The 18,969-nt window shown below is 42.9% G+C and overlaps 1 protein-coding gene across 1 annotated transcript in view; it reads left to right on the plus strand.

Annotated features, from left to right (window-relative positions):
• CUNH6orf132 (chromosome unknown C6orf132 homolog) overlaps positions 1-18,718 on the plus strand; it is a 41,393-nt gene extending 22,675 nt beyond the window's left edge. The window contains exons 3-5 of the mRNA XM_044432019.1: positions 10,484-10,559; positions 12,992-16,067; positions 18,610-18,718. Coding sequence (XP_044287954.1) covers positions 10,484-10,559; positions 12,992-16,067; positions 18,610-18,718 — 3,261 coding nt within the window. The remainder of the gene's footprint in view (positions 1-10,483; positions 10,560-12,991; positions 16,068-18,609) is intronic.
• The last annotated feature ends 251 nt before the right edge of the window (positions 18,719-18,969 follow it).

Consider the following 18,969-nt stretch of genomic DNA (forward strand, 5'->3'; position numbering starts at 1 on the left):
CCTGTATTTTATTCTGGGACAATCAACATGCTATACTGTGTCTTGGAGAGAAGCCACAAATGCACCCCCCACCCTGCTCTTCAAAGACCCTCCACTGTATCAAAGTAGGTCCATCTCTTCCATGACTTATCACCTGACTGAATTCTTCCAATGAGTGACTCAGTCGAAAGAGCTGCAGAAATGATAAGTCCAAACTGGCTAACAAGAGGACTAATTGCGAAATGAGGTTTTACGTCTACAAAAATGTGCTATCAGTTCCTGGATTTGCCATTTCCTTCTGACTCACCTATGCCCCAGTCTCATTCGCACCATTCCTCTCCATCATCCTGCATTCTGTGCTGTTGCAACAAAGGTCAGGAGCACAAAATTTTTCCTCTTCTTTTTGTGCTTCCACTACTATAGCAAGGGGCTGACTGCCTCCCCGCTAGTCTCATCTCTTCTCTCCTTGTTCTAATTGTTTTAATAAAATGCAGCCTGCAATTGTTCTTCCCACCAAACAAACAAACAAAACCCCCACAGACAACAAAACAAACACAAAAACAACCCTTCTTGTCCAGCTCCTTCTGCCCTTGCATGTTTCCAGTTAAATATGTTCGCATTTAGTGCTCAACAACTGGAGGCAGAATGTGGAACAAGAAATTGACTGTGGCAAAATAGCTAAGTTTTCCCTCCATTAGTTCTCTGCTCAAAAATAACAATGCTCCTGACTACTTTTCACTTAAAAATGGTTAAAGCTTCATTATGGATGTAGTGCATTACTTTGCTGCTCATGCTAATTTGTCTTACTGTGTGGACAGCGTGCAATTTTAACATTAAACAGCAAGTGTAAAGCCTTCTATCTCTCTCTCCTTGTGTGCAGTGTATAAGTTGTCCTGAGAATCAATGCCACATAGTTGAGTATTGTAAATGAGCAGGGGTATTGTGGGTGTTTTTGGCATTCCTGCATCATTTAAATTGACCTGACATAGTGTGATTTAGACATACTAACTTAAGTCCAGCTGACTTCAGTGTGTCTATGCTTATGAATAAGTCCTGATCAAACAGTTGCACTAGGGAGAACCAGCAGATTCATGTATCTCTTTCTCAGCCTTTCTAAACAGATGGATTTCCATTCCCAAAGGCTTCCAGACAGAGGGAATCTAGTCTTCCTATCAGAAGGCATTGGGCACCAATTCTGTTCCCTTCCCTTCTACCCAGTGGATTTTCCCTGCCCTCTACCTCTGGTGTCATTAGGATGAAATGTACTCTTGTGAGCATGTATTTGAAGCACACTAATAATAATACAGCTGGGAAGAGAAAGAAATACAAATGGAGGGGAGAGGATTAACATACACTTCTCTGCTCTGCAATTTCCAGAAGATGCTTTTATTTAGAAAGACCAGCTGTAAGGCTTCATTTCATGCATTTTTATGTAAAGTATGGCCAGGCCCTTAACTATTGGGTTATATAGGGAAATGGAGCTAAAATATGTACATAAGACTAAGCCCATGCCTTTGATCGTGTGTGTGTGTATGAAATTCTTGACATCAAGCCTTTCTCTTACTCAGCTATTAACTCCTCTGCGATTCTGCATCAGAAAGGGGTTGAGCAGCTGTCATGGGAATAGGTGTGAGTCAATATTTGAAATGGCTTGAGAACTATGTACATCCAATACTGGATAAAAGCCCATTCATATTCCTTTGCTTTGAAAAAAAATCACCCTGTGAGACCAAAACCTTCTTGCCACACCCTGCACTGAACACAGCATTTGTCTTGCTTGCTGGCAGCATAACATCCAGGAAGAACTTTCCATATTTCACAGAGAACGGAAATATGTACTGTAAGCAATTCTTAGCAGAGCGTGTCAGAACCAGCAGCTGCAGATTTGTACATGGCCCATGTGCTATGGAAACATGCTCTGGCAGTGCATCTGCCACTGCGGATCTGTATGGCCTATCTGAACAGTACCAAGCACCTCCCTCCTCTCCCTGTCTAATCAAACTGCCTAGCAGGCAGGATGAAATTCACTACTGTTACACTGATTTTGGCTGTTTGAATAGGAATCGTGTTTCACATTTATTATTCACACTTTGTAAGAGCAGGACCTCTTCTGTGTTGGCCCTGAAGTTCTGGAATTCAGTCCCCTGAGAAGTCTTTCTTGGTTTCTTTTTGGAGACAGATGAAGATATATCATTTTGCTTTTTACCTTGCCAGTTATCTGAGAATTTAGTTGGTACTTTTATTGCTTCTGTGCAATTTTAATCATTATATAGTGTTTTAATTTGATGCATTTTATTCTAAAATTTTAATGCTTTTGTAAATCACCTAGGCACCAGTTTCATTGAAAGGCAGCCTAGAAATATTGTAAATAAGTAAGCAATAAATGTGTAGCTCAGATGCCATCTGCACAGCACACATTTCGAGTTTCTATGATGATCACCACTTCTTTGGAAGAGGAGAAAACTATGATTGGAAGAGGGAAGTATCTGGGGAAGAACCAATAATTTTTAAATTAGTATGGAATTCACTAGAATATTTCTACAACCAGACATGGGAACAGGTAGTTTCTTAAACTGATCTTCTGGGGGAGGGGATTATTTATCACAGGAGTGACATTGGAAGCTGCCTTATGTGAAGTCAGACCTCTGGTCCATCTAACACTGTATTGTCCATATTGGTATGAATGGAGACTTTTAAAAGCCCAAATGCCGCACATTCTGAGGGTGGGACAGGGAAGAAATTCCTTATTTCCTGTTGGTGACTGAAAGGGTCTGGGGAGAAGGCTGGATGGAAACTCCAGTTCCATTCCCATATCTGGCCTTTGGACCAGAGATTTGCCATCCCTGGGCAACATTCATTGGCAGTGACTGTTCTAGGTTTCAGACAAGAAGTCTTTCCCAGTCTTACCTGGGAGAAGCCAAAGACTGAAATTGGGAACTTCTTCAGCAATATATGTGCTGTGTCACAGAACAACAGACCTTCCCCTGGGCTTCTGATGACCTAATGGTGATGGCTCAGATATCTGCTTGGAGCAATGCTATTTTAAGGGATACTGGTAAAGTACTGTATGGTGCAAAGGCCGTATTCCAGCATTCTCTGTAACCTAGCAAAGGAGAATGTGCGTTGGCCAAGCAGAAAAAGCAAAATGACTTTGGATCAGTTTGTCACAGGTGTGGGACATCTTGTTTGCTTTATTCCTGTGCAGCTTTCCCATTGCTGAAGGGATACTCAAAAGAGAGAAGAAAAAGCTCATAAAATGCAGACAAATAGCATTTACCCACTACAACAACGTTCCCCAACTTGTAGGACATTATAGGAGAACAACACTATTATCCCTGACTATTGGCCATGCTGGCTGAGGCTTGTAATCTAAGTCATGGGAATGTAATCGAAACACTTGGAATTTAGAGGGGGCTGCTGTACAGCTCTAGCAAACCAATGCCATGTGTTAAAAAGACATTTCCATAAGTGTGGAATAAATATGTTTTCACTGATGCCCACTGAAAGGAATACAAAAATAAAGCCATATGAGTCTCATGTGCGTGCACTTGGACAGCAAGCAGGAGTCCATCATCTTGGCACCAGACAGAAAAGCCTCTGTCTGTTCAATCCTCCTACCTTACCTCCGAGTGAGGAAGGGGTGTGGAGCAGGAGCTCCTGTGGTTCACCCAGGTTGTAGGGCTTATTCTATCCCACAGCATCATCACAGGGACTTTCACTATTGCAATGAAGGATTGTCCCACCAAAGATGATTGATGATGCATGCATGAGGTGTCGAATGCGTCAGATTCTCTGAGCCTGAAAGGCTGGTTCCTTAAGCCACCTGAAGAGCTGAAAGTGGCTCTTGATGAACCAGGTAAATGTAGGGACAAGACTATTCCTCCTCCTATGGCTGAACCAGTAATGCACAGCAACAGTGAACCAGGCATTCTGCAGAATACAGATGTGACACATAATTGACGAAAGACTAAGCTGCATACTCTAAAAATACTACCAGTTTTCAGGAGCTCCCCTGAGAAACTGGTCAGTGCAGCTGGTCATGCTTTTCATTGAATTATCTACAAACAAAATACTAAAAATAGCACTTCATTACTGTATCATTGCTTGCTATGTCTTTATATGTACGTACCAGAGAGAAATGAGAGTGCCAGAATAGTAGTGAGGGTAGGATAACAGATTTGTAAGATCATAGGGAACTACATTATACAAAATGCTGCAGAATAAAGAAGAACCATCTGCTGACCTCTGTTTTCTCATTCTGTTGCATTCCCTCCACTACCGTGAGGATTAGACCATACCAAAAGGAAAAAAGAGGGGTGGGAGGAGATAGCAGCCTGAAATTCCCTAACTTCTAGAAGACCCAAGGGCTTGGATTCAACATCCTCAATGCACCTGTAGAAGAGAAGTGGTAGAACAGGATTTCTACACCCTCTCCTCCTCCCTGCAGCCTATGTGTGTGCCTTCTGCTCCAGATGATGATGGATCCCCCACAGGAGATGTACAGGGTTCATGGGAGCTGCAGCAGGGAGAGGAGGAAGTGGAAGTCTCATTCCACTCGCTGTATCTCTTCGGCAGGAGCAACAAAAAACTTGGATCCAACTCCAGTTTTTTTGTAATTTCACACTGAAGAACACATTTTGTGTTTACTGTGACATACATGACAACACCTAGATTAATTCTGTTTTGTGTGACTTAGGCGTACGGTCCAAAGGCACAGCTTTGCAGAAGCTGTACATATTTGGGTCTGGGCAATACATAGATGGGAGCGCCATGTTCCCTTCCTTGAGTTCCTTCATGGAAAAAAGGCAGGTCATAAATAAAATAAGGGGAAAGACCCTTAATCTTCAGTGAGCACCCTTCTCTGGCACAGAACAGTTATGTGATGGAGCCAAATTAATTGTTCCCAGTTCAGTACAAAATAAAATTCCATCCTTCAAACAAACTTAAGGCTTGGCCGGGAATCCTGCCTGTTAAATATTAACAGAATCCCTTAGTTACCTTGAGAATTCTAAATATTTGAGTGTCTGAAGATGTGTGCAACATTTGGAATTGAAAGATCAAGGGTGATATTTCACAATAAAATCAACATTTTGGATGCAGCTGCAGCTTATTTTTAGCAACTCTGTTTAATTGTCCTCCCTATTGCAAACTTGTGATTGAAGCAGGACTTCCCTTACTTGGTGCTTTGAGTGAATGTAAAATTATCAGTGTGTAAAAATATATCTTGTCAATTTCTGGGTTAGCAGAAGAAAAATTAATAATCACCAAGGAATATTTCAGATTTGTGACAGTTTGAGATGAAAGTGACACCCACAGTGATAAATAGGAAGGGCTTCTGTAAGATCTTAAGCAGTAACAAATAAATTGTGACAAACAGTTTCATGCGGCAGAGCCACTTCAGCGACTGTGTGACATGATCTCTCTGGTTCTGGGTGGAGGAACTTTATGTTCTAAAACAAAGGTTAGTTCTTTAAAATAATCCATATCAGAGGTCTGTGTAAACCATCCAGAGAACCATGTGACTATTGTGATGATCTACAAAAGCATAAAATAAATAAAAATAAAATATCTGTGCTTAACCCAAATAACTCTACAATGTTTCTAGAATTCTAGATTCCTGAAAATGGAAACTTGCTTAACTGCATGTGTAAAGCAACATTCCCCAAACAGAACAATAATTTACAGCAAAAGTGATCCAAGTGCTAATTCAAATGCAGATCACTGCTATTCAAAAACCAAGCAGCATTTCAGAGAAGAGATTAAAGGAAGAAAAATGGCCTTGCATTGTCTAAGGCTGCATCCAGAGGACAGCTTTCTCTGTTCATGCTCATACTAACTCTGAAGTGAGTTAAGGCACTGACTAGGGCATGGCTGTGGTACTACATTCCTTGCTTTGAATGGTGTGACCTGCCATGTTGATTCTGCCGAGCTCTGAGGTTTAAGAATGCAATAATGGCTGCATGGAGATCAGCAGACCATTTGGATAACCAGTGTGAGGGGCTCCGATTTGGTGAACCTGACCTCCATAGACACATTTACATGGAAAATGAGTGTCTGGAGCTGCAAGAAAGTAACTGAACCTCCTGGAGAACTTTGGATATTAAGTGATAATAGCAATTAAATACAAAATTTAAAAACTAGCAGCAGAAGATTATCATGAACCAAAGAATTTGGAGGGTGAGGATGTGGCTCAAAGCAATACAGACAGCCAGGCACTGGACATGTAGTGAGCCAGTACAAGGATGGAATTGGTCTTGAAGGTTCGGAGGAAGGGATGATTTTAGGATTAATGAAGGAGAGAATCAGACTGTGACTTTACGTGCACATTCCTGCGTCCCTGAGCAGAATCCACTAGAGTTTTATTATGAGATTAGTAAGTGTTTTCAAATTGCTCCCATGTCCTTTGTAAGATTATATGCAATACACATTAAAAGGAAATGTTTCCTGCGTTCAGGATCTTTTGCCATTCCTTTTAACATACAGCTCTTTGAGTAATTATTCAGCTGTTTAGCCAACCGAAGCAGGACGCAGGACCAGAGTCAGGCTAGTTTCTTGGTCCATCCGAACAGGTGGTGGTTTAAGTCCCTTTTGTCATTTTGTCCTAAGTTGTACTCAATGGCATGCATTCCATTAAGTTTTGAAGAATTTGACCTGTTGCTGCAGTCTCTCTAGCAGATGATAAGTGCTCAGTAAAACGTGCAGGGCTCTGGCTTAATCATTAGCAAAGGGTGTGTTCATAGAGCACTTAAAACCATTGAAATGAGGCAAAGCACCAATTCCCCAGTTATTGGTTGAAGCACTGTGAAGTGTTCCTGCCCTGAAGTGCCAGGCAAAATGGTGCAGAGCAAAGCACGTTCAATGAAAAACTCCATACGTTTGAAACAGCCAACACACTTGCATGTGTAAGTTTGCTTTCATCTCTTGGTCCCTCTCCAATTGAGATGGCTGTCAAGGAAGCAGGGTACAGTGTGTAAGACTGGTTTTCTGTGGCAATGAACCACACACACAGCTTCTTCCCTACCTCTTTTCCCAGAGCTGTCTTTAAATCAAAAGAGTCTCTAATTAACCATGGGTTCCTGTTTCCTATCGTTAAACAGTGGTTTAAGATCCTGGCTTGTTCCAAAACTGGTAACCATAGAAAATTAATTAAGGGGTTCTTGGTTTATTGTTTGTGATATAAAGAGGTGGGGGAGAATAGGGGCTGTATGTTTAGAGGTATAGATAGGTACTTTTAGACCGAGAACCTAATGGTTTTATAAGGATCCCCATTAGATGACAGTATGCATTATTTCAATTGTGAAACACACACCTAACATTTTACCACAAACTGCTATTGATCCTCTGCAACCACATCAATAGTCCTGATAGGTTGGAACAAAAAAGTCTCCTAAGCTTGATTAAAATAAAATGAAATGGAATGCAGTTTTGTACTTTAACCTCACTTAAGTCATATCAGTGTCATGAATGCAAGAATGAAATGGAGTTAGCTTCTGCAGCTCTTGTCACCTGCCATTCCTGGGGTGGTCCTTTGATGGTCCCCTGGATTCTGGGACCCTGAGCGTTGCCCACGTGGGCCCGCCCTCGCTGTCTGGCTGCATGTGTTGGCAAAAGTTCTGTTCATCTCTGTTTATTAAGCAAAATTTTCCCAGTGGGGTCCCTGATGAATCTCAGAGTTTTCAGAGTTGGCATTTTGCATATATACTTCCCATTCCCAGCTGTATGTGCAAGTGCTGATAGAAGCAAAAAAATGGACCATGTTTCTAGAGCTGGAGACAGAAATGTTTTCTTTAATGCAAGTGTTGAACCTGGGGCAGTGGAAGCTACTTTGTCTAAGCATACTGAATAGGGGAGGGACACTGAAAGGTCAGCAAAATGATGTTTGCACCTCAGAGTGATTCATTTAATCAACCCAGTGTATCAGTCTAAGCAGTATGCAAATAATAAAACAAGGCTCATGTAATTAGATTTCATATTTACAGAAATGATGGCATATGATGCCCCACAGTTAGTAGTGAAGCATGGCAAAATATTTGAATTATGACTATGAAGTGTTCAGCTCTGATGTGGATCGGCTGAACTTGGGTGAGGCAGAAACTCAGTGTTGTTAAATAAACTCCTATCCCAGGAAGTAGGAAGCATGAGCTTGACTTCTGGCAACGATGTCCCTATAATTTAGATGCATTAAAGTATGTTCAGAGGGCAGCAGCAGGAATATTAAAGGTCTTTTTGTGGAATGATCTCAACAGTAAGTCAAGGCAAGCTGAGTTCTTTCCTTTGAGACTAAATTACAGCAGAAGCCCTTGTTCAGCATCCTGGGCTGCAAAGACTGCTTCACAATGAAATACAAACTAGATCTAGGCAAATAGGAGAAACTGGGCATCAAAAATAACTTGGAATTGCTTTGACAAGCATGAAATCGAGGCATCTGAGGCCTTGGGCTAAGCCACAGGTGTACTGCACAGTCACAGAAAGGATCTCAAATATCTTCTAGAAGACCTCACCCAGCCAGCCAATGCAGAAGATCCCTGATTCATGGCCATATCTCTCTGCTTAAAAAGCTCTAACAAAGGAATCTACCACCTTCCTTAGACAGATTGTTACACTGTTGAATGACTTGGTCGATAAGGAAGTTATTCCTAATGTTTAGCTGAAATCATCTTTCTTATACTTCTAACCAATTGCTTCAGGTCCTGTTCCCTAAAACAACAGAAAACAAACCTGCTGCTTAATGCATGCCATTCTGTTCAAGATCGCTCTTGATTATGCTGCCTCTTAATTGTCTTAATTGCCTCTCCTACAGAATAAATATACTTACCTCCTCTAATAATTGCCCATACTATTATCATAAGACTAATGCTATTACTATTATCAATACTATATTATTATGTTTATTACTATTAATAATGAATTTACGTTACCAGCCTTTAGTGAGGAGGAGGAAGTGCTGGCAAAAAAACAAACTGTAAAAACAGCTTTGAGCCCTGCAAAGCATCAGTAGGTAAAAAGGAATCTTTTCAGTGGTTTTTGTCTTATTAGGCAACCCACTGTATAACAATATAAAAAGGCAGGTCCTCTGAGGACAGAATTCACAGCAGTGCTCCTGGGAATAATGTGGTTCAAGACCCAAAGAGCTGCTTCAGATGTTCCCAAGGACCTGGACAAGCCCAGGTTTTCTGCTCTAAGCAGCATCTTAGCATGCCATATCACATGCTTTAGAACAGGGGTCTCAAACTCAACTTACCTGGGGGCCGCTGGAAGTAAAGTCAGGGTGAGGCTGGGCCGCATCAAGTACTCCACCCCCGTGGTGGTGGTGGGCCGCTCATCCTGCCGCCTGCCCGGGTGCCGCCGGCGCTTTGAAGGCCGCAGGACCCCTCTCCCGGGCCCCACCTGTCCCAGCAATTGGCCCGCGGGCCGCGAGTTTGACACCCCTGCTTTAGAAAGTTCCCCCACCAACACACATGCACGCTAACACACACACCACAAAAGCCAGTTGGAGATGATGAAGTGCCAGTACAATAGGTGCATGTGGCTGGAAGGGGACACTGTGCTTTTTTAAATTTATATGCCACTGAATAGCCTGATGGGGCTTAGGTCTTTCTATGCAAATACTAGAAGCCCTAGGGCCAAAATGGGAGAGCTGAAGTACCCCGTAATAGCGGAGAAGCTAGATATAGCAGGCATTACAGAAACCTGGTACAGAGGAGATAACCAATGGGATACTGTCATGTCTGGATATAATTTGTATCGGAAAGCCTAGGAAGGGTGTACCGGAGAAGGTGTTGCCCTCTATGTTGCCTAAGGAGGGCACAGAGTCCTGTAATCTGTGCATTAAATGTCTAAATCTGTGCATTAAATCAAAGTGTGAAGACTCTGTGATGAGAAAGTCATCGATAATCTATTCTTTCATAGGATGTCAGTGTTGTGAGGTCTTCAGTCCATGGTTGATGAAGGTGATTTGTCTTTTGACCCCATTCTATGAGTCTCTTAGCCACCACGAGGGCTTGCATAGTCCACTTGCGGTGGCCAGATAATTGCTTCCAGGATGTGGGAATGTCATTCAGCCGTACATTGACTTCTTTAAACATGAAGGATGTATTTCAATGAATTTGATGTGTCTAAAATTTCTGCCCAGAAGGGAGCCACCACTGAGCATTTCCATACCATGTGCACTAATAAGGCTTCTGCCATCCCACATTGCCAACGTTTATTAGAGAATAACACTTCTTGATATACCAGTAAGCAATTTACAAGTATTCTAGGCAAACATTCAATAAAGAACACATGCCAAATAAATAATACAACATCAAAAGCCTGAGAATGTCATCTACCTCACAAGGTGGGGTTCTTCACAATGTTCAAGATTTGATATATATTTAAAAATATAATTCTGATTGGCTTAGCAACTGAAACTTGACATCTTCTGCTTGTACTTTTTTTCTGAATATTTCTGATGTCTACCACTTGTCATTCATGATCTTAAAGTCTACTTTTCAAACCTTTTCAGAATGCTCAAGAGGCACATGGAGTGGCTGTCCCGACACCATCAGTGCCTGAAGGGTTTGAGGACAACCCATCTCTGGGTAAGATGAGTTTGTAACAAGGTCACTCTGTAGACGTGCAAAACATTCAGTAGAGCCCTTATCTCGTACCTAAGTATGATATACCTATTTCAACATCAGTATATCATTGTTGTAAAACCAGTGCAATTGCATATTTTGTGGTTAAGTTTGCTCCATCTTGGACATTTATTTAAAGGCTAAACAGACTTCACTACTGAGCTATAAGGCAGCATCTTTAGCTGCTTCAGCACAAATATGAGATGAACAATCCTACATGCTTGTTTAAAGTAGGACTACATAGCAAAAGACAGTCGAACAGCACCATTCCTGAAACAGTGCTAGTAGTGACTGGGTGATCATGTAAATGATTTTACTCATCTGCAGTGCAGATAGTTCATTTAAAGCACAACTTTGGGGAAAAGGGCCAGGGCCACATTCAGCAGAATAAATAGCTGCCTTTGCTACTCTGCAATGCAGCAGGGCTGGTTTAATAGCAAGTAAAACACATTGCCACTGCACAAGAATGCATAGTTCAGAGTCTAAATTTGCTGCACCAATAATCACCGTGCCACCATGTTCAATCAACCACTGGCATAACATATATTATGCACCTTTGCATTTAATTTACCACTGGCATTTGCCCTGCTGTCTGGGGATGATGGGCACTGTAATTCAAATACATCTTGGGGACAGCAAGTTGAAGAAGACTGTCCTAATCATATCATTTATTTAATTTCTATAGCATCCATAAGTCCAAAATGGCCACATGTTTGGTTCTGAAGATATCTAGCTAACAATGAACACTTTTAATGTGTAATCCAATTATTCTTTAGCACTCTGATATTGTTATTAGGATTGTTTGTGAATGTTTACACTGATTTTAAAATATTCAGCTTTTAATCATTAGTTTTCTTATTTGTGCTGTCCCATTTTCTGGCTGTCCTACGTGAAACCCTTCTAAAATTCACTATGAATTCAAAATGTTTAACAGTGCTAACAGAAAGGCTTGGCACAGGGTTATGGACAAAGATCATTAAAGCTGAATCAACCTCTTCAAAAGCACGTTCAGCTAGTTTCTGCAGTGAGGCCACCATGGCAATTATCAGACATTTTTTTAAAAAAATATTTAGTTACTTCCCTGTTAATAAGTAAGACTTGTTTGCTACAGCCCCTCATTCACTGGGAAGCTGGAAAGCAAATTAATCTTGTTTGTCCTCCTCCTCTGATAGTGACTCTTGATAGGATTACCAGACTTGCAGACTCCGGTATGTTTCTCCAATGGGAGGAACATTTCCTGGGCACTAACTAAGTGGGGTGGCTGTCTGTGGTTTCACAAAATAACTACTGGGAAAAAGCATGCTATTCTCACTGAGATTTGCTGTTAATTACAGAAGGGCCAGAATAAATATTATTACAGTGACAAACCTAACTGTATGAGTTAGTGTCCACTGAACATGTGCGCAGTGGTAGGTTGAAGGACACTTAAAGCATAGGAAAGGAGGGGAGGATGAAGGGCTTAACCCTTTGTCCACCTGTGTTTATCAACACAAAACTGCTTTGCTCCAGGCAGCTGTTGCCATTGTGTGGTTCTACAGGTGGTAGTTGTGAAGTGCCAGCACTCCACTAGGTAAAGCTATCTAAGGTGACCTCAATTGCTTAAACAACAACAGCCCTAAATTAGAATCTAATATGATCTCATGCCTAATTTCACTCTGTGGTCCACTGGCAAAAGAAGCCCATGTGATTTGCCCTGTTGATTTGTACTGTGATTTGTACTGTTGAGAATGGCTTGATTCTGTGGCAGTGTCCAAGCTGGCCCTCATGGTAACATAAATGATGTGTTCTGGTAAAACCTGTTGTGTCAACCAGTGCAACTGGCATTGCATGAAAAGTTGCTTATGTTGTTGCAATGTAATTTACATCAACACTAGCGTCAACCTGCAAGCTGTCCTACATTTAAAAAAAATAGGAGATCCAACATTTCTTTCTTTCTTTCTCCCTGCAGTCCTTAGCTGTAGCTGCTGGTCTAACTGGTAGCCATATATAACCCACAGAAGCTAATTGGAATGACAGCAGACCCCCCTCCCCTGCGCTTTCATCTTGGGGTTCTGAAAGTGTAGGTGCTGACTTCACCAATTAGTCATTTTTTAAACTCTCCCTGACAACTACTTTTTATACTATCTTACCTGATGAGCAGTTCTGGAGATCTCAAATGCTTGCATGTTATTTCACTCAATGAAAATATCATACTAATATGGGTTTCATGGGTGGAGGTTATAATCTTTCTCCTGTTGGTAGAACAGTGGACTATTTTTGTGGACTCCTCACCCAAATTTGTATAAAAATACCTCTCTTCAGTGTCTAAGAGAAAATGTTGACCTGTGCTACTGTTGATGTTTTCTATCTTAAATGACAAGAAATCTGAACCCTTTGTATGTACTGCTTTTCCCTAGGACTTGGTTCCCAAATCAATGGCAATTATAGACAGTACAGTTCAGAAGTTGATCTGAGGCCAAAAACATTTGAGCAAAACTACTTTGATGATTACATTCCACCACCACCATCGATTCCTCCTCCTCCACCACCACCTTCACTTGACCTAGCACCACCTCCACCTTCCATGGAAGCTCCACCTCCACCTTCCATGGGAGCTCCACCTCCACCTTCCATGGGACCTCCACCTCCACCTTCCATGGGACCTCCACCTCTACCTTCCATGGGAGCTCCACCTCCACCTTCTATGGAAGCTCCACCTCCTCCACCAATGGTGCCTCCTCCACCACCAATGCCAGCTCCATCTCTGGCTTCACCTTCATATCCATCTTCTAATTTGTCTTCCCCCAGTACTCCATCCCCACCAGACTTCATTCCTCCTACTCCTCCTCTGGTTTTTATGGATGCTACAGCTTCTCCCAGGTCTCCACTTTCACCACAACTTCACACTCCACCCTTCTCAAATGGTGTGTCCAAATGGAAATCTGAGACGGTTCTGAATCTGAGACAACCAGATAGCACCCCTCATAATCTGAATCATGTCTCCCCAACAACCCCAACCCAGAAGGTGTCACAGGTACCACAACACAACCCAGATCCTCATCTCACCTTTCCCAGGTCATTAAAAATACCACCTCCAACTCCTGTGAGAACATCATCTATTTCCTCAGGAGAAAAAGAATCCAAGCCAAAAGATGAGCAGCTCCCTAAAATGATTCCTCACAGCCGACCGCCCCTGCCAGCTAACTTTACTGTACGGTCTGCAGCCATGGTTGACTCAGAAGGAGATGATAGGAGTAAAGCTACACTGGAAAAGCCTTCCATATTTATAACAGAGTCTGAAAGTACAAAGCTAACATCAGGTACTAACACAGGAAAAACAGAACTTCCTTCTCCAGATTGTGCATCCTCTAATGATGATGGTGATGCTGATGATGATGATCATGATGATGGTGATGATGGCAGTGACAATGACAATTGGAAGGAACGTGCCAATTTAGACAAACTGAAACATGAGCTGTCAGCCCTGTTGTCCTCTTCGTGCAGAAAGGAAGATAGGCAGCTAGACAGAACTGTCCTTCCAAAGACTAAGACCAATATTATGGATAGCAACCAGGCTACTACAGATGAATCAAAGCAAACTAAGTCTGTCTTGAGAAGTCCACAGCCAACAGCAGGGACAAAGAATGAAAAGAAAGAAAAGATACCTTCTAACACACCTTCTCCAAACAAAGACCCCACCAATGATGTTGTCTCCATACCCAACAATAAGGTCAGTCCCATTCAAGCTAACTGTGTTTTGAAATTCAAAGATGAATTGGAAGCTTTGCTGTCTCCATCAAAGGATGGAGGCCCACCTTTGGCTCTTGCAAACCTGAGACATAATCCAGAACCAAAGAAGCAAATTACTCTTCAGTTTGGTGGCAGCCATATCAATGGTGGTGAGTCCAAGCTTCAAAAACCCACAGGAAATCAGAATAACCCAACACTGGAAGTTACAGAAAGAGCACCTAAGACACCCAGTGTCTCTTCTGATCACCTGCCTTGTGATAAAGCTTATAAACCTCCACCCTCTCCCCTGAAGCCAAAGAATGAACTCTTGGTTCCAAGTGCACCTTCACCAGCCTCTTCTGGGCCTGCCTCGCCTGCACGAACTGCATCCCCCAGCATGGATTTTTCTCTCCTGCAATACAAGACACATCGGACAAGGTTTGGCTCTGTTGATAGTCTGGCCTCTGCAGCTTCTTCCCAAACTGCAGAAGATGGACCGGTCAGCACAAATAATAATGAAAACCGAAGAGACTCTGCTGAGCATGTGTCCTCAGTGACATCCCCCCTGTCAGAGAAAGGGAACAGTGACATTTTGATTCATCCAGTTACAGGAGAGAAGGTGGAGAAAGGTTCCCCAATGGCTCTTCTCCTGGCTGCACAACAGCGGGCCCAAAGAGGAAGGGTTTCTGCTCAGGCCTCCAGGCAGAACAGCTGCTTATCAGAGAAACCTCTGCTCAAGTTATCAGAAAAGCTGCACAATAACAGCCAATCAGAGACAGGCTTGTCTGCCATTTACTTCAGTGATTCCAAGCCCAATTCTGTCACGGTTATACCCAAGTCTCCTCAAAAGGAATCTGTAGCAGGAAGAAAGCCGCATAATGGAGCAAGTGCATTCAATAGCAATGTCTCAGGCTTGGCAGATATAGGGCAGGGGGACCATAAGCCACATACATTCTCCAGTGCCTCAGAACAGTGTGGGAATGCTTCAAAACTCCAGGAATCTCAGAATCTGGCCTCGTCAAACAGGCATGGTCCTTCCATTTTAGTTCAAGGCCTCCTGGAATCCAGCCGCCTGAAACAGCAAGGATCTCACAGTGTGCCAAAAACACCCTTACACTCTCAAACTGCACCTGAAAACCACACTGTGCCCAATAATGATGAGCTGGAAGGTGATTTTGATTATGAGATCATTCCTCCACCACCAGAGTTCAGCAATGGTGCCAAGGGGCTTCCAGATGGCTCTTCAAAGTTGGAAGAGAATCACAAAGCTGCTAATGCTCCATACAATTTTCAGGGCTCAGATAGGAAACCTAATTTCATTCCCTCAAGCTATAGCAACAGTTATTCCCTGGCTTTGAATTCATCTCTGGAAAACAACACAAGGCCTGATGGATACAGTCACCATTACTCAGGTGGAAGCTACTCTCCTAGCTACCTCAGTTGCTATTCCAGCAGTCGTCCTTTGATAAAGAAGCGTCTCTATGTGACAGAAACCGAGGGATCATATGGCAGGGCAGCCATGTCCTCTCGCAGTATGAGCACACCCAGTTCATATGGCCCCAACACAATGGCATTCAATACCCAGGCTATGGAAGGGATGCGCCGAGTCAACTCTGCTCACAGGAATGTTCCCAACAGTGCACAGGGCAGAAGGGTATCCCTGGAGCTACCTGGGAAAATGGTGACTTATAATAATTCTGCCAGTGATGCCAAGTATAAAGGGCAGAATGGAGAGTACTCTATGAGCACAGCAGCTGCAGCCAGGTATGTTCCAGTTGCTTTAAATGATGGTTGGATGTAAGCATGCAGATGATATCATAAGGATTCTGTAGGTTCTGGCTAGTACAGGAATTTGGAAACTGGCCCTCCAGATACTGTTAGATGACAGTTCCCAGCATCTCTGCCCATGGACCATGATGGGTATGACTTATGAGGGGTTGGAGCCAAACAACTGGAGAACCACAGGTTCCTCACCCCTGTTCTGCTAGACACCTTTTATACCTTTTGATACAACAGTGGCAAAATCCTGCCTGTCCATTTTTATGAAAGTGTTCGTCTCAGTATCCTGCAATGGGTGGTTACAGGCTGTAATGCAACACCTCAGGACCAAGTCCATCTAGATGTGAAAGGTGCAGTGCAAGCAAAGATACATGTGCAAGCACTTACTCAGTTAAAGTCAACTTGCCCATTTTGCCAGGTAACTGACTGCATAAAAATAATGAACATTCCAATCAGGTGAAATCTGCAAAACCTCAGTTTGAGGAATGCATCGTAGCACAGGATGGGTCCTGGTTCTATTATGCAGCCCAGTCTTCCTCAGCCTAACACTCCAGATGTGTTGGACAAAAACTGCCATCATCTCCAGCCAGCCTGGCTGATCTCTGAGCTGACTGAGCATTGTCATTACCATACCTGGAGAGCACCCTATTGGTGAAAGCCGATCTGGTTGTTTATTTCAAACATTCTGTGCCTGGAAATGTATTCACATTTAGTTGCCAACCTTACTGAATGCAAGCAGGCATGTTACACACCATGACAGTCCACCCTGGCAATAAGCCATGGTGGGTTAGTTGTGCAAACAGTCCATGGTGTGCCTGACAGATGATTGGGCTCACCATGCGTAGCTGACTCCCTCTCCTATCTCCACTGGCCGGATCAACTTGCCTCTCCCCTCCTCACTGTGATTACAAGCTGTTTTTGTCTCTTAGTGGCTTATTTTTCCTTTTAAAAAATCCTTTCCCCAAGCACTTTTGCACTTCCCAAGTACCTAGATTCCTAGGAAAAAATGCAAAGCATGTGCTAGTCAATGGACTAGTAGGCCCAAAGCAGGGGTGGGAAGTGGAGAGCTTTAAAATAGAGGAAGTGTAAATCACATCAGCTTCTTTTTGCAAACAAAGAGTACTCATGCATTTGGTTTCTCTTGTCGCATTGCCTTGTGAGATTTGTCAAGAGAAACCAAAAGGGGGCAAAAATATTTGGAGTCTCTCTGGGCAATATCCAGGGCTGCTGCCTGCTGCACTTTGGCACCAAGTACCCACACGACATTGCCCCAGCCAAGACTTCCAATCCCTGTAGTTACACAACTGCCAACTTCTGCAGTTCTGCAAGTGCAACTAAAAACAACAAGCAACCCCCAACCTGCTTCTCAAAAATGTGTAAAAGAAAAAAGTCCCTGCCAGCTACTGACAACCCCTCCACGGAGCCACTTTGGAACTCTGAAGGGGCTCTCAGTGACTGTCAGAAGAGGGATGGTGGAAGCCAGCTGTTGAACATCTGTGATTTCTTCTCTGCCACAAAAAGGGTGGGGGGAAGCTGCAGTGAGCTGACACTCCAACATATTTGTGTGTTGGAGGCAGGGAGCAAAGCAATACCAGTTGTTCCCAAGTGCCACTGGGGCACTTGTGGGGCAGTTGGTAATGTGAGGTGCATGGGCATGGGACAAGGGAGGCGTGTGTGGGTGTGTTGTTTTGGTTTTTGGCTGCTTTTTGCCAAATGAGTAAATTCTTAGTACAATGAGGTTGGTCACCCAGGTTTGGATGACATGCAACCCATTCTTGGTACAATCACCCCAAGATCACACTATGGGTTGTCAGGGTGACTTGTCCTCAAACAAACCACCCTGGAGGGATCTGTGAGAGTTCACATAGCACATCAAAACCATTGCTGTAGCAACCCATGCTGTGTCGTCATGTCATGCAAACCCAGTCAGGAAGATGTGGGGTAGTTTCAAGCGCTATGCATTAGAAGGCACCAGACCGCACTCCTCAACTGATTTTGTTTGTGTTGCGAAAAAATGGAAGAAGCAGTAGGAAAATATGAGAGGGCTATGAGTAGAGAATGCCATTGTCTGGTTGCTCTGTAAAATTCCATGAAGTAATTCGTGGTGCAATAAGAGTATCATTTCTAGGAACTCTTGCTTAAAGTAAGCAAGCATATTATTTATTTTTAAATGCTATTTCAAAGTGATCAAACAGTGGGAACATCTACCATGACTATAAAGCTGTAAAGAATTCAGCAACACTCTGGGTCAGTCTCCTGGTGTAGTGAAGAGGGCAACAATCATAAGAAAAGGTAATGTTTGTGTTCCATATATTTATACAATAACTCAGAGACAACCTGTCATCAAAAGATCCCAGCTTACTCTTGAAAATGGTTAATGGCAGCAAATTCTGTAATCGTTGCATCCACCATCCCTCCATAGGGCCCTTGTATGAATAGCATTGTATGACAAAGGATTTCCATTCATTTAATGTTTTTTTTCCTTTTGTATTCATTCATTTTTGTATTCCCTCACCCTGCAATTCAGACTTTCCCACGGAAGTCCTCAGTATAGTAGAACTGCAAATACATTCACCGTCAGGCCTGGGACAAGACAACCCATTTCTTATTCATCATACCAAGGAGGTCTTCGTTAATGCACTTCTCCAGGAAGCTTTATCATCACTCTGGACACGCCTGACGCTACGCATCGTAGACTACATCTTCTCCACTTCATCTGGTTTCTCCTTTGATTGCTGTTTAGGGCCTTGCAGTGGTCCTAGTACCACTTTGTAAATAGACTGTAAGTTATCAGGGACAATGGTAGAAATGAGTGTTGCCAAGCAGTGTCCTGCTAGTAAGGGCTTCTATGCAATATGGACAATGGGGCAATATATGCCATTAATAA

This window comes from Varanus komodoensis, unplaced genomic scaffold (genome assembly GCF_004798865.1).
Source record: "Varanus komodoensis strain SLA01 unplaced genomic scaffold, ASM479886v1 scaffold1, whole genome shotgun sequence".
Taxonomy (NCBI): Eukaryota; Metazoa; Chordata; class Lepidosauria; order Squamata; family Varanidae; genus Varanus; species Varanus komodoensis.